Below are 17,586 nucleotides of genomic sequence, written 5' to 3' on the forward strand. Positions count from 1 at the left end.
ACTTTAGTTCTTTGATAGAATCCAAATCTTAAAATAATTATGATGGACTGTGTAATTATCCTTGGAAAAAAGTGTATGCTTTCATATGTAATTTGCATTTGTATGGAAGAATCTGAAGTATTTTAGCAAGCAGAGAGGTTTTCTACAGTCAGAGCAATACTAGTTTGTTTATTTCTTGCTTGTTTTGCCAGTAAATTGTCTTGTCTTTTACAAATAAATCTTGGAAACCTGTGTTGGAACATGTTGTATTGTCATGAGATTCATCTGTAAAAAAGACAAGATTAAGACAAATAAAACAGAACTAAATTGTAATTACATCAGCAGTATATGAACAATAATATTAGTGACAAAAAATTATAATAGACTGCAGTTTATCGGAATATTGATCTTCTTCATTCTGTTTCCACTCAAATATTTGTGCTTCTGATCCAGAATATTGAATTCTCCTTCCTGAGTTTCCAAAATTTCTTGCTCACTCATCAAATGAGACATACATGTATGACTGCAAACCGTGAGACCTAATGCACAAATCTAACAATGCAGTCACACGACTCAGTGGTCAGCCAGTAGCAACAGCAGCTGTTACATTTACCACTGTTTCATACTAAATGATTCTAGAAACTAATAAAAACAAGGCTTCTGGTCCAGATTGTATACCAGTCAGTTTCCTCTCAGAGTATGCTGATACAATAGCTCCATATTTAGCAAATATATACTACTGCTCGCTCACAGAAATATCCATACCTAAAGACTGGAAAATCGCTCAAGTCACACCAATACCCAAAAAAGGAAGTAGGAATAATCAGTTGAATTACAGGCTCATATCACTAACATCAATTTGCAGTAGGGTTTTGGAACATATGCTGTATTTGAACTTTATGAAGTTCCTCGAGGAAAACGATTTATTGACACATAGTCGGTACGGATTCAGAAAATATCGTTCTTGCGAAACACAACTAGCCCTTTATGCTCATGAAGTAATGAGCACTATCGACAGGGAATGTCAAATTGATTCCATATTTTTATATTTCCAGAAGGCTTTCGACACCGTTCCCTACAAGTGTCTTCTAACCAAACTGCGTGCCTATGGAATATCGCCTCAGTTGTGCGACTAGATTCGTGATTTCTTGTCAGAATGTTCACAGTTCATAGTAATAAACAGAAAGGCAGCGAGTAAAACAGAAATAATATCCAGCATTCCCCAAGGAAGTGTTATAGGCCCTCTCTTGTTCCTGATCTATATTAACGACATAGGAGACAATCTCAGTAGCTGTCTTAGATTGTTTGCAGATGGTGCTGTTATTTACTGTCTTGTAAAGTCATCAGATAACCAAAACGAATTTCAAAATGATTTAGATAAGATATCTGTATTGTGCAAAAAGTGGCAATTGACCCTGAATAAAGAAAAGTGTGAAGTTATTCACATGAGTACTAAAAGAAATCCACTAAATTTCGATTACGTGATAAGTCACACAAACCTGAAGGCTGTAAATTCAACTAAATACTTAGGGATTTCAATTACAAATACCCTAAATTGGAACAATCATGTAGATAATGTTGTGGGTAGAGCCAACCAAAGATTGCAATTCATTGGCTGAACAGTTAGAAGATGCAGCAGGTCTACTAAAGAGACTGCTTACACCACACTTGTTCACCCTATTCTGGAGTATTGCTGTGCAGTGTGGGATCTGCATCAGATGGGACTGACGGATGACATCAAAAAAGTACAAAGAAGGGCAGCACGCTTTGTATTATCATGAAGTAGGGGACATAGTGCCACAGATATGATACGTGAATTGGAGTGGCTATCATCAAAACAAAGGTGTTTTTCATTGCGACGGGATCTTCTCATGAAAGTTCAATCACCAATTTTCTCCTCTTATTGTGAAAACATTCTGTTGGCACCCACCTACATAGAGAGAAATGATCATCACAATAAGGTAAGAGAAATCAGGGCTCGCACAGAAAAATTTAAGTGCTCAATTTTTCCCGCACACTGTTCGAGAGTGGAACGGTAGAGAGACAGCTTGAAGGTGGTTCATTGAACCCTCTGCCAGGCATTTTATTGTGAATAGCAGCATAATCATGTAGATGTAGATGTAGAAATTGACAACAGAAGGTAGCATCTATCAAGAGAGAGGTAGCAAGGAGTCTGTACATTGTTTTCATACAAAAGTGTTCAGTTTTTAAGCAATAGGTGGCTCGCACATCAAGAAAATGGCATTCCAGGTTATACTCAGGTGCAGTATTTTGAACACATCATTGTGGCCCGAGCTATGTTTGGGCGTGGTCACTGAAGTGTTAAATAATACTGAATTTGTTTTTGTTTGTGATCTATGTTGTTATTAAATATGAAACCAAACTACATTCAAAACATTCAGTGTTCCTTGTGTGATTGCGTTGCCATTGAAATGTGATGCAATGGCAGTTTCTTCATACAGTGTGGCATGATAGTGGGGGAAGTGTACAGCTAGGCGACAACTTCACACCAGAGTCAGAGCACTGTGCACGTAACCGAGCGAGGTGGCACAATGGTTAGCACACAGGATTCACATTTGGGAGACCATCCTGATTCAGGTTTTCTGTGATTTCCCTGAATCGCCTCAGGTAAATGCCGGAATGGTTCCTTTGAAAGGGTACAGCCAACTTTCTTCCAGATCCTTCCCTATTCCCAAATCAACCAACCAACTGCACACATGCAAAATTCTTGGTTGTCCTTGCTGTAGCACATGATCAGCAATTGTGTACTGCATGTCCCCAAGATGGACAGTCGTTCCATGCTCATTCATGCGTACAAGCCTGTGTAGAGGTGATGTTTGCTATCTAACAGGCTGTACGATGGACAGTGGTTGCGATAAGGTTGCACACTGAAATATTGTGGCTGTTGAGATAGTTGTTCTTAGAAACTGATTCTAGTTTTTGAGACACTTTGCATACTACTATTAACTTCTCAGTTGCTAAGAAATACTGATTTCCATATGAGATTGTGTTCTTCTTTGTGTGGTAAATAAAGTTCTTCCTTTCCTGTGATGTTGGAATGTATGTTTTCTATTACGGCAAAATTTCAAGAACGTGCACAAGTGTTTGTCGAACAGCTAATGTTCTAGAAGTTTTGAAACTTGTGACCTCTAAGTATTTCAGCTGCATTGTACATTGGAAGAAAAGATTTAGCATGACTGAACCACCAAAGGAAACTGTACTTTCACTCTCCTGGCTCGCCGTGCATTTACCGCTCTTCTGGCTGCACAATCCAATACTGTGGTTCATGCAAGTTAAGGAAGGGAAGCTGTCTCTATGCAGAAATTATGGTGGACTCTGTTAAATCTGCAATCATAGCAATCCAGCTAGAACATAAATTTGCTGCCAGAACTGAGGATGTAATCACAGCCTCATTTGCGACTGATGCTTATGAAAAATTGAAGACCGAACTGATCCTTGCAAGAGGAATGAGTTCAGCAAGTTTTGATGTAACAGGATATTGGCGAAAGGAGGCTGTCATAGTACTTGAGGCACTTACAGAGTAAAGTTGATACTGCTACACTGCCTGATAGCCCACTATGTACCTTGTGAAGCAGCTGTCTACAACCTCAAGCGAAAGTCATTTTTGCATCACAAATTGAAATGGTCTTGGGTGCAGTGGCTGAATTAGCAGACAAGATATGTGACGTAATAATGTCTGCACCAATAAGAGCAGTGGCAGTGGAAATGGAAATGCCGTGTGGCTAGGGCCTCCCATCGGGTAGACCGTTCACCTGATGCAAGTCTTTCGAGTTGACGCCACTTCGGCGCCTTTCGTGTCGATGGGAATGAAATGATGATGAAAGACACACAACACCCAGTCATCACGAGGCAGAGAAAATCCCTGGCCCTGCCGGGAATCAAACCCGGGACCCCGTGCTCGGGAAGCGAGAACGCTATCGCAAGACCACGAGCTGCGGTTAGTGGCAGTGTACGGGGTTCAGCCAAGACTGGAGGGCATTATCTCCCTAGGAAAACTGGCCTCAGTATTCCAAGCTGAAATTACTGCAATCAGGGTGTGTGTGGAGGACAATATGCCTAGGCGCTACAAAGACGGTAGCATCTTCATCTATTCAGGCAGCCCTGAAATCATTCACAGCTCCTGCAACAAGATCTACAATTTTTGCGGAATGTCATAGGGCTCTGGTGGAGCTAGGAGAAAGCAATAGGGTAAACCTAGTGTGGGTCCCTGCATTCAGGGATCGGTGGCAATGAACAAGCAGACAGATCGGGGCAAAGACTCCGTTCATCAGACCGGAACCTGCACTGACAATCACCAAGGCTGTGATCAAATTAGAATTATGATAGTGACTCAGAAGACAGTGCACAGAATACTGGACCAAGGTCTATAAACAAAAACATGGATAGATAATGATGCCAAAGCCATGTTTTAAAAGAAACTCTGTAATCCTGGGCTTGAACAGGAAAGAGATTAAACTCATGGTTGGACTGATGGCCGGCCATGGGAATTTCAAAAAACATCTACATTCAGTGGGTATAATGGAAGAAGACCCTAAATGTAGGATCTGTGAAACAGTGAAGAAACTGCATCACACCTAATTTTCCAATGCACAGCGTTGGAGAGCAAGAGAGAGAGAATTTTCGAGACAGCAGATGTGAAGAAATTGTGTCTAACAAAAAACTGGTAAAGGGACTCCGTGAACTATTTAAGGACATTGATTGGCTTTACTAGATATACAGGGAGTGATACCACACAAAAACTTGGTTTCTGTGTGGGCAGTGGCGGGTTGGATCAAAACTGTTTTAGCTTCTCTGCCAAATTCAAATCATATCAGGAAATCTGCCCCTATTATGGATTCCGCTACATCAGTGAATATAAAATCCCATCCCAGGTCACATGGCAGTCTGAGGTGAAGCACGATATGCAGCATGCCCTACATCGTTATTGTTGAATTATTATCTGCAATAAGGCAGAAAGTGGCTGGTGGATGCTTGCTGTGTAGGTTTGTGCATGGAAGAACACATAGGTCTGATCCAGTGTTCACTACGTATTTTTATTCTGCAATGTAATCTGGCAATTGGTCGATATGCCTAGGCATTTGGACGAGCAAACAGTATTTTACATTTATGTGCCTACTTTCTAAACATTCTGTGATACCAACAGACGGTATGTTGGCCAGTCCCAGAGGTTGAAGAAGAAGTAGAAGAGTGGTTTCTCGAGCACCTCCAGAGAAGTTTGTATCCTTGCTATCGCCATGATGGGTCAACAATTCACCAATCTGCTTCATCAACAAATTGAACTTGGCAGCCAGAACATAGTAACCCATATCTGAAACCACTGGTGACAACAAGCTGTTACATGACATACCAAAGACGGCCATATTATCACTTCATTTGGCCTATTTGAGAGTCATTCCATAACATGTGGCCTTCTTAATGCAGCACAAACCATGGCTAAGGTTTATAGACTCTGTGTTACAAAGAGCCTCATATTGTTTTTCATACCTGGCCGAAATTCATATTTTCTCAGCCTTGCCAGATCAGCATCAGCAGCATCTGACAGAGATGTTTCAACAGTTACAGCCATAAAGGGTAGTCGTGAACACCACTAAGTGCATTTTTTGTCAGACAGAGATCAACTTACTGGGCCATAAAATCTCGTTGTCAGGTTCAGTACCATTACCTGCTGTCTCACAACTCCCATGACCAAGCACTTTTAAAGAATTGCATCTGTTCCTCAGTGTTCTTAATTTTTACTGCCGACATCTGCCACATGTCCCAAATTGCAAGAACTATTAATGGCTGCACTCACTGGTCCAAAGAGTATAGGCAATTCAACTGTCTCATGCTCAGATAGTATGATCTCCACTTCTGAGGTGGCCAACAGAGCATAACAGATGCTGCATTACCTGCCCAAATCTTCCCTTGGCATTAGTGGTCAATGCAAGCCAGGCAGAAATTGGTGTTACACTATAACAACATTGTGATGATACATAGCAGCTGCTAGCTTTTTCTTCTCACATAAACGGTCACTGTTACAACAAAAAGGGAGTGCCAAAGATGGAGAGCTTCTAGCAATCTCTGAGGCCACTAAATACTTCAGACCTCAACATGAAGCCAGTGTGTTCACCATTTATACTGACCACAAGCTACTGACGTACGCCTTTCATCAAAAGAACATCAGTTGTTCACATCAACAGCACAATCAGCTGGTCTACTGTAGCACAGTTCTGCACATATGTGAGGCACATTTCTGGGGTCAAAAACATTGTAACTGACTACTTTTCCTATGGTAACAGCACCGCACAGTCACAGTTGATTGACTTCAGTCAACTTGCAGAAGCACAACTGACTGACCAAGAACTACACAGTCTGCTCAAGGATTCATCTTTATCATTAGACCTCCACTTAATTACAGTTCCTGGAGCTGATATTGTGACGTGTCCTGTGATAAACTGTATCCTTTTCTACCTTACTTATTTTGAAGACGGCTCACAAATCCGTGCCACCCTGGAGCCCAGCCAACAACTCGCCTAGTCTCCAGCTATTTTCTGTGGGCGGGCATCCATAAAGACTGCCAGGAATAGGCACAAATGTGCGTCAGGTGTCAATGCAGCAAAGCTCACCACCACATGTATACACCTATAGGTGGCTTTCTGGACATGACTGCTCACATCCAGATTGATATAACAGGCCATTTGCCTCCCTTCAATGGCCAATGCTACATATTGATGGTTAACAATCGCTTCACCAGATGGCCAGAAGCAGCGCTGGTCGGTAACATTTCAGCAGAGATTTTAGCTTCTGCCTTCGTATCCACTTGGATAGCACGTTTCTGTCGCTCTCTGCACATTATGATGGACCACAGACTTGCACAGCTTAACAAATTCTGTGGTATTATACACCATAAACAAATTATCACCTGGTCAGTATTTAGAAGGTAGAATGTTGGCACTGTTCTCTAATGGCCATGCTTGTGTGTCATAATTCAAACTGGACAATAGCAGTACCATTGGTGTTGCTTGGTCTGTGAAGCATGTATTAATTGGACAGGACTCTTTGTTAGCTGAACTGGTTTATGGAGAAACACTGTGACTACTGGATTAATGTATTGATTCACAGGCAGTCCACATAGATGATATCAACCATGCAGATTTTGTTTTTTGCCTCAGAGAATGAATCGTTCAAATCTGACCTCATCAAGCATCAAGCTATGGCAGTTCATCCACCTATGTGCACCATGAGTTGCAATCATGCACATATGTCATGCAATGGGCAGATGGAGTGAAACCAGCAATGACACATCCGTACTCAGTCCTTCATGGCGTAATCAACAGAGGCAAAAGAACCATCAGTGTCCTTGTTGACAACAAGCCCTGTACCATTTTGTTGGACCAAGTGAAGCCTGTATATGCATTCCAAGGAGAACCTACTGTTGTGTCACGGCACCCATCTACTGCAACACTTGCACCAGCACCAGCATTCACCAGCTACACAACCAGCCAGCACAAGCAGCCATACAACAAGATCAGGACATTAGATCCATTTTCCAGCATTATTCTCTCTCTCTCTCTCTCTCTCTCTCTCTCTCTCTCTCTCTCTCTCTCTCTCTCTTCCTCTCTCATTAAAAGTATATGTAGTTGGTCTGAACATTTGTTAAAATATCTTGTAAAAATGTGAAGTAAATTTGTCAAGAATTATTTGAGATTTTTGGTAAAAGCATTAAACTGCAATTTGTCTTAATTTAGAAGTGTTTGTATACCATATATATTTAAACAAATATCCATCTGTCCAAATATTTATTATAGTATTGTGTAAAAATTTGTAGTAAATTGGTCAAAAACTTTTCAAGGTTTTTTGTAACAAAGTTAAACAACAACTTTTCTTTATATATTAGTGTACATATAGATATTTATAAACAACATATATTGAAACATGTGTAGTCTATGTTCATCCAAACATTTTCTAGAATAATTTGTAATAATCTGAAGAAAATAGGTCAGGAACTTTTCGAGATTTTTGTTAGCAACGTTACACACCATATATAATTAAAAAATATGCAACCTATGTCTGTCCAAAAGTTTATTAGAATATTGTGTAAAATTTGAAGTAAATTGGTTAAGAATTTCTCGAAACCTTTCCCCTTTATATATTATGTATACATTTATATACCAGACATATTAGAAAATATGCAGCTTATGTCTGCCCAAACATTTATTAGAGTAATGGGTAAAAATCTGAAGTAATTCAATCAAGAACTTTTCGATATTTTTGGTAACAACATTAAACAACTACTTGTCCTTATATGGTAGTATAGATAAGACTATTGGGTAAACCTCATGTGTAGTGGGGCGGGGGGTAACCCCACTACATCTCACCAAGGGGATCAGAGAAGATAAAAAAACAACCCCACATGTAATTAATAGATGTCCCTTTATGTCACTGAAAACCAGCAACTTATATGATGACTATAAAGGAATTTCAAACCAAGCACTGAAATCTTGAGTGTACTTGATAATGCCTTCTTGAGTTACCTTTATAATTAGTCAGTGAGTAAACTGTATTTCCCGCAAGACTGAAATATGCACTAGTACCACTCATTTATAAACTGAAGAGAAACAAATCACCTCTAATTCTAGACCCATCCACCTCCTTACCATTTTTTGAGAAGGTCATACATAACATGCTTCTGAATTACTTTTCTGATAATAACCATTTAACAACAGCTCAGTTTGGCTTTCATAAGGGAGTATCAAAAAAAGAACTAAACGAGAAAAATTACCCTGTTGGCATTTCCAGTGATGTTGCCATGACCTCTGGATACCTTAAAATCATACTAGACAAACTAAAACATTATAGTATTAAAGGCATTCCTCTTGCATGAGTATAGCCATATCTTAAGTCTCTCAATAAACTTGAAAATTTGAACAAGGGGATGTAAATTTCAGTTAACACTGATGTTGATATTAAAGAAGTTTTAACTTTTATAGTGTATGGAGAGGCTGATAGTATTCTGATAACATGACAGTTGTTCCGAAGGTAATACCTCCTATTCTTATTCGTGGAAACTACAGGAGATACACAAATTACAACAGCACAGCTAAACAGAGCAATATTTCAGTTACAGACTGTCATTTTTCCACTTAGTCACCATCATTATTTATGACTTTTGCCAACGATGAATCAGAGCCTGCATGCTGCGCTTGTAAAAATCAGAACCAGCTGAGGCTAACCACTTCTTTACAGCTTTTACAACAGCATCTAGTTCTTGAAAATGTTCACCACATAGTCCATCTTTCAGAGGTCTGGAGGTGCTAAATTGCGACTGTACGGTGGATATTGTAAGGCAGTCCAGCCGAATTTTGCAGTGAGTTGTGTGGTCACAAAACTGGTGTGGGGCCTGGTGTTATCGTGTTACAGGTGAAATTTGGTCTTTTTCTCTGGCCGTACCCTGGAATTTTGGGCTTTCAGCTTAACCAGTGTTGTCTTGTAGTGTGATGAATTGACAGTTTCTCCAGGACATCCAAAAGAACCACACCATGGCTATCCCAGAAGACTATGCACACTGTCTTGAATTTCTTCTTTGACAGAGAATTCGCATGTTGCCATTCCATGGACAGTCTTTTGGTCTCCAGCTCGTAGTGGTGACACCATGTCTCATATGCGGGGACAATGCTATTCAGAAAATTGTCACCTTCAGCTTCATATTGGTCCAGCAGGTCCCGACAAATTTCCATTTGATGAGTTTTTTGTTCTGTGAGCATCTATGGCACCCATTTCACACAGACTTTGCGATAACCAAGATGTTCCAACACTGTTTCCAAGGCATTCCAGCTGATATTCAGCTTTGCACACAATTCTCTCGTTGTTATCCGCCAATCAGCATGGATGGATGAGTTGATCAAGAAGCTCTTCATTGCGAGGCAAGACAGTTGTGCAGGGCCTACCAGACCATGGCTTGTCGTACACCCTTCTCACCACCTTGAAAATGTATCCATCACCTCACATTGCTCAATGTCTGTTGTATCATCTCCATACACCCTTAGCAAACATTGATAGATATCAATCAGCACAACTTCTGTGGCAGTTTCTGCAAGAATTCAATACACATCGCTGTATTGTACACATGTACAAATTAGCTGTTGTTCTGCTAATATATTAATCTAGAAAGAATTCCTTTAGTTAATGTATAAACTAACTCATTCCACATCCCTAAATTCTCTTATCTATGACTGGATGTACAAAAAATTGTGTGCGAGTTAGATATGTTGTATGCTTATTTATTTGTTTATATATCATGATAACTTAGTGAACTGTTTTTAGCTGTTTACTTTGATGATATTGCGGATTCTGATGTAAACAGCCCAGTTGATACCGATAAGTATCCTGTAGAAAAGGGCTTTACAATTGAACTCTGTGCTGGCATTGTGGACAAGCAAAAAAGCCTTGAAGAGATTGCAAAAGATGAATTACTAGAGGAATGTGGCTATGAAGTACCACTTTCAGTTCTGCACAAGATCAGTACTCACAGGTATGCAAGACAATAACATATAGTCACTTCAGATATTTTCATTCATCCTCAAGGTTCTAATATTTTACTGCTTATGTTACCCAAGATCTGATTTACTCATAGCATTACTTTTACCATTCTAAATCAGGCTCATCACATTTGTTAAATACTAAGTTCATTTAATTAATAATACACACATTATTTTCTCATTTTTTCATTTTATTCTTGCTTCCATATTTATTTCATAGTACCTCATGACAGTAGTTCAATATAAACTACCTGTTTCTCAAGGACTAAGTTCCAGTGTCTGTGTAGACATGGAAGACACATTTCTGAATATGTGTATGTGTGTGTGTGTGTGTGTGTGTGTGTGTGTGTGTGTGTGTGTGTGTGTGTAAGAGGGGGTTTGAACATAGCAAGTATAAATCAATGTAAGCAAAGAAAAAATCTTAATAAGTTGTGTAACCAGTCAGCATGTTGCCATATTTTCCACTGAGAAAGTGTACTCTAATTGTAAAATGAAGTCATTTCACATCATAGTGAGAAGTCACAATTATGATCCATAGCACATAAATAGCTAACTAACTCCCTAACTCCATATTTTACTCAAGAGTTATAGCTTTGTATCAGCTTTTTGCATATCTTCTTGTTCTCTTCGTACACAAGACTTGATAATGACAGTAACTGTGTGAACTTGATTTGAATGGTACACATGAAACAAAACAGTTCCTTCCTCTTTAAATAGCATTACTGCAACTTACATAAATTTTCTTCTGTTGTGTCATACAGTCATCACTGGTGACAACCCATGCATTATTTATTAAATGACCATAACAGTTCAAAATGCCTGTTCACTACACAATAACATACAGCTCCTTCACTCTCCATAGGTGAAAGCTGCGGATATTGTATTCTAGCGGGTCGAGCACTCAACTCCGGCCTTTGAGGACCCGTGTCCAATCCTTGATAGGGGTGGGGATTTTTTCTCGTTCCATTCCCTCCAGAACATTTCCACAAGCACTCGGCCTGCTGTCAAATGAGCATTGAGAATCTTTCTCGGGAGTAAAAGAGTGCTAGGGCAATGGGCCTGCTACCTTCTCTTTCCTACTGCCATAGTGAAGAAAGGATTCACTCTGTGTGCAGTCACGCCAATCATCTGGTCAGGGTCTTGCACCACAGACTTTACTGTAAACTTTCAGGTTTCACCTAAATGGTTCCTTATCCCTGATAAAGCCATACCTGGGGGGACAAGGAGGGCCTGTGCCCCAAATCTAGCTCTTTGGGAAAGGAAAAAATATAGTACAGTCAGGTGTTTTTCTTTCAAGAAAATGAATTAAAAGTTGGTATTATGCAAATTTTTAGCAGGGTCAAAACTGGAACTTTTTATGGCTACTTACAAGTCGCTATTTTTATTAAAAATACACCATACCCACATATATAGGTCCACCCTACAAACTATTGTATGAGCATCCTTGTCCTGATTACCTGTGGAGGACATGTTAGAAGAACACTGATTTCTTGGACCTTGGCTGAAACTATCAGACAAAATACCATAGCAGTCTTTAATGAGAAGACTGTTGACCCAGTTTCACATTTTCTGTATTATTTCACAAGCATCTAAATAATGTTGACTAGGCTGAACATTTTACCAGTTACCACACAATGTGCATTTTAATGGAATGCCACAAGAAATACTTGAATGTACTATTGCAAAATAAACTGTCTTTAATGTTGTGATGGATTCAAAAAGCATAGCACCAACTGCTCAACCTTCCATTATAAGTTATTGGCTGTCCATACACCAAGATATTTTATTTCCTTGCCTTCTTCTGTTGTTTCATCATTTACTAGTATGGGATCCATACAGGTAGGATGATTTTTGGAGCCACTGAGTAGCATATAAGTAGTTTTGCTTTTATTTAATAATAGTCTGTTATTGTAAACCAGGAAATTAGTTTCTTTATGGAGTCAGTTAATTCATCTCTCCATATTTGAAACGACGGATTTTAAAAAGAGGTTTGTATTATCTGCAGACAGTATAGGTAAGGCTTCAGTCATATTCAGAGGTAGATCAGTGGTAAATAAAAACGAGGAAACGAGCCCCCCCCCCCCCCCCCCCCCCCCCCTCCCCCAGGTAAGGCTTCAGGCAGTTTCAGAGGAAGATCACTGATAAATAAAAAGGAGGCCCCCTAGAACAGAGCAGCCATGAGGGATACCATACCTCACCACAGTTTCATCAGACAGAACTTTAGTAGCTACTTTATTAGAATTTTCAACCATCTGTCTTCTGTTTGTGAAATTAAACTGAAACCACTGATTGCAAGTATCTCTAATACCAAATGAATCCATTTTTTGTAGCAGCAATGAGTCACTGACTTATTCAAGGCCTTAGTCTGAGCAATGATCAGATCAAAAATATGATGTTTATTATTAAAAGCACTAAAGAAGTGATCTGTAAATGAAAAAAAGCTCTTTGTTGATGGACTTGTTTCTGCAAAACCCAAACTGATGTTGTGTGAGCAGGATATTAGTATCATGGAACACTGTTACATGGTTGTACACCACCTTTCCCAGTATCTTTGACTTGTCAAGACGAGCAGAGATTGTATATTATTGTTTGAATCATTTGTGTCTCCTTTTTTATACAGTGGAATTACTTTTGCAGTTTTGAATATGACTGGGAAACATCCTGTGATTAGTGAACTGTTAATTACATCACAAAGAGGCTTTTTAATGCTACATCAGACATAGCATCAAGCCTAGATGAAGACGAGTTCTTATTTTCTCTGATTATTCACAGTTCACCTTTTGCTGTCACTAGTGTTAGGAAAAGTGATATGTTTCAACTTGTAAGCTCAATGGGAATAGAGAGTGATGGTTAAGTGATTTGAGATGAGAGCTTAACTTCAATGTTTGAAAACATAAATTAAAAGTGTCACTATCTCCTTTGCTTCTGACATTTTTGTTCCAAAGGTACCATTGACAATCCATATTGCATTATTTATGGTGCTAGAGTATTTCTCTCTCTCTCTCTCTCTCTCTCTCTCTCTCTCTCTCTCTCTCTCTCTCTCTTTTTCACGTACTTGCTAATTTGGATTTTTCTTTGCCTTGCTTATGACTTGACTAAAGATCTTTTTGTAAGTTTTAAAATACAGTACATATTAAAATTGGAATAATTGTTTTCTTTGCTTTCTGCGTATAATTTTCTTTTAATTGCATGGGAGATGATTATCCCCTTTGTAATCCATTCTTTATGAATTGTTCTTCTTATGCTTTCAATTTGCAGTCTTTTGAGGGGACTGGTAAAATCAAAATAATGACTGACATTGTCATCAAATATTTTTGTTTACATATATCATCATTGAACACCTCAATCCAAGATTCTTGCCTCAACATGTATTTTAACACATTTAAATTATGAGGATCTTTAATTTGACACATGTTGCTAATTTCTGGATTGTTGAAGTTGTGGGAATAAGGCAGCTTCAGCTTTAAAAAAATCCCTTGATTGTATGACAACTCATTCAAATATTTTGAACAGTCAGTAGTGTAGTTAAGATGTGGTTACTTACATCAGATGTATTTTGTGATTCAGCAACAAAATTAACATTTGTGCCCCAACACAAACTAATTTTCTAATAGTAATTATTATTATTATTGTTCAGCACCAAATAATCAAAGACAGTCTCTAGAAATAATACAGTTTCCCTTTGAAGTATAATATTCATGACACATTCCAGATTGTCAAGTGACGTACATATACAAATAATGATTAATTTTTGGATATTTAAGTGCAAGTCTCCATTTTCTTACAAGCTTTAAACTTGTGTGTGTGTGGGGGGGGGGGGGGGGGGGGGGGGGGGGGAGATGTGCACATTTTATTTTTTTATAATTCTTAACTGCTTACATTAATGCATATTTTGTTTATATTATAGATCTGGGATAGGTGTTACTGGAGACAGACAAACACTTTTCTATGCTGAGGTTACTGATGACATGCGGAAAGGCCCAGGTGAGATTTTAAATTATGAAATGCTTCATTGTCTTGTTATAAACTTTTCAACAGTCTTCAGTGTATTGTAATGCATTTTTTATCTTAGAAATAAGTACATTGTCTTTGTTCATCACTTATCTGCACTGTGTTTCCTGTGAGCTTCTTAAATCTCAAAAGATTTTTTTTTTTTAATTTTATATTTGGAACATGTGAATTACACAGATACACACTTGTGAGAGATATCAAAGTAAATGTGTTTGATAAACATTTCTGAATAAACCAAGAAAGTCTGTTTTTCATCCAGTTTCAAAGCAATTATGAATTGTGGTTTATTCATCTCATGGTATACATTTGCAATCTGTTTAGTTACATGTCAGTAATTTACATTATAGTTATAATAATATTTACAGTAAGAAATAATAATAGAACACTAAAATGAGATTTGTATGAACTGCTAGTATCAATGTCACATGTAGCTTTCTCTTCAGTGCTGTTAACTTCATCTGCTTGTTCCCTTTTGATTTATCATATTTTTTTTTTATAATTTATTATAAATTTTGATTCCCATATATTGAGCGTCTTGTCAGTGTGGTTTGAGTTGGTGAGTGGGAAACTCAGTCTCCTTTATTTCATGTGTCTTATATGCAAACAAAATTATATTTCTTAAATAATTCCTGTCAGGTGTACAGAATGATGATAAGTCCATAAATCTATATGCTGAGGAGAGTTAATACATAACTGTATGTTCCTACATAATGGGTAACATGCTTCTTTCTGATCTACGGTGCATGTATTGTGAATAATTTTCTCTGTATCTTTAGTTTCTACTCTATGTTAGCTGAGTTTCCCCAAAAAATAATACTGTATGCAGGAATAGATTCAAAATAACTTCTTTGTCTTACTTCTCACGTGTCTGTGTCCGTGTTCATGTCAGTTTTAGCTGATAATATTTTCACTGGAAATACAAAGCTGCTTATTTTGTTTCCTAAGTTCTCAGTGTTTGCAAAGTCTCAGATATTTATATAAATTCTATACTAAGAATTTTAGATTCAGTTTCTTTTATATATTGGTTCTTGTGAACAATCTTAATTTTGAACTTCCTGGCAGATGATAACTGTGAGCTGAACCAAGACTCAAACTCAGGACCTTTGCCTTTCATGAGCAAGTGCTCTACCAACTGAGCTACCCAAGTAAGACTCATGACCTGTCCTCACAGCTTGACTTCTGCCATTACCTTATCTCCTACCTTCCAAACTTCACAGAAGCTCTCCCACAAAATTAGCAGGACTAGCACTTCTGAAAGAAAGGGTATTGTGAGTCACAGCCTGGTGGACATTTCCAGAATGAAATTTTCACTCTGTAGTGGAGTGTGCCCTGATATGAAGCTTCCTGGCTGATTAAAACTTTTGGTAGAGCACTTGCCCGTGAAAGACAAGATGGCGAGTTGGAGTCTCAGCCCAGCACACAATTTTAATCTGCCAAGGAGTTTTATATTAGCACACACCCTCCTGCAGAGTGAAAATTCCAATCTGGAATATTTCTAGTAACATTCAGACTGTTTGGTTCTGAACTCACTGTGAAATTCTTGATGATTTTTGTTATATGGGCATTAGGCCGGGGTCTAAGGAATGTTTCTATGCCTTGATATTGTCTCCTAATGCTGGAGACATCCTTAGAGACTTTACGGATTCAGACATTTGTTTCAAACTCAAACGAGATCAGAAAACTGAACTATTTGTACATATCCTTGCAACAGTCAGCTTGTGGTGTAATAAAGCTGCTTCCTAAGATCACAGATTCAGCACTGTTTGCAGTGTTTAGCACTAAGGCCTACAACTTGTTAATTTCAGTACTCAACAATTTTAACAGAAAAGCAAGAGGATTGAAATTAGACAAGTTGTTGGCCTTACTGCTAAATATAGCAAACAGTGTTGATTCTGTGATCTTAGAAGCAATCTGATGTAATCACATCCTTGACTGTTAAGTGGATATATATAAACAGTGAAGGCTTTTGAGGTTGTTTCAGTCAGAAAATACTATCTGACCTTTTAGAGCATCTGATGATGTCTCCAGCATTAGGAGACAAAATGTTAGACACAGAAACGTGCCTTAGAGACATAATATCCATGCAGGAGGCAGTTAATTGAAAACCTAACACCCACCACATTGGATCCATGGAATGGTTCCATTCAAAAGTAGCCACCACACACATTAAGATATTTATCCCACTGGGAGATGAGATGATCCACCCATTCTTTCACTTCCTCGTCTAACTGAAAACAACACCCACACAACTTTCTTCTGGTTGCCAAAGCTGTGAAAAATCACACAGTGAAAGATCTGAGCTGTAAGGGGGATGTTGCAGTATTTCCCAACCAAATCACTGAAGTGTAACCCTTGTCACATTGGCAGTGTGGTGGTGGGGCATTATCATGCAACAGGATGATTCTCTCCAACAGTAAAGTATAGTGCTGCACACTGATTGTGGTTCCACACTTGAGGAACTTGATGAGCACAGGCCCTCTGCTGTCAAAGGACGAGGTCATCATGACCTTACCAGAACTTGTGCAAGCAGATTCAGATTTATTTGGTGGGGAAGATGTGGGATGTTCTCACTGTTGGCTTTGCCATTTGCTCTTTGGCTGTCAGAATGCTGTCAGATAGAATTATCCTGTTGCATGTTGATGCCCATTCCCCTGTTTGGGAAACACTGCAACATTCTCCGTACAACTCTTATCTTTCACCGTGTGGTTTTGAAATCTTTGGCAACATGAAGAAAGACATGCATGGACATCTGATTCAATTGGATGAAGAAGGGCAAGAGTGGGTGCAGTTATGTAACTATCAGCAGCCAACCGCGTTCTACAGAACAAGAACTGATCATTTCATCTGCCAGTGGGATAAATGTCCTATGTGGCAATTACTTTTGAATGAAACCATTCCATGGTCCACTTGGGGCAGGTGTGTGGTTTGCATTTGACTGCCCCTCATATAACAAAAATCATCGAGGCTGCAAATACTGGTTGTGAAAACCTGTATTGTATGCATCATGTGAGTTTTAGATATGTTCAGATTCAACCTATTTAGCTGAACCTAGTTTTTA

The 17,586-nt window shown here is 38.7% G+C and overlaps 1 protein-coding gene across 1 annotated transcript in view; it reads left to right on the top strand.

Annotated features, from left to right (window-relative positions):
• The window catches only part of LOC126473372 (uridine diphosphate glucose pyrophosphatase NUDT14-like), a 90,698-nt gene that overhangs the window by 65,222 nt on the left and 7,890 nt on the right, over positions 1-17,586 (top strand). Inside the window, exons 4-5 of the mRNA XM_050100379.1 lie at positions 10,303-10,510; positions 14,425-14,501. Coding sequence (XP_049956336.1) covers positions 10,303-10,510; positions 14,425-14,501 — 285 coding nt within the window. The remainder of the gene's footprint in view (positions 1-10,302; positions 10,511-14,424; positions 14,502-17,586) is intronic.

The sequence above is a fragment of the Schistocerca serialis genome, chromosome 4, assembly GCF_023864345.2.
Source record: "Schistocerca serialis cubense isolate TAMUIC-IGC-003099 chromosome 4, iqSchSeri2.2, whole genome shotgun sequence".
NCBI lineage: Eukaryota > Metazoa > Arthropoda > Insecta > Orthoptera > Acrididae > Schistocerca > Schistocerca serialis.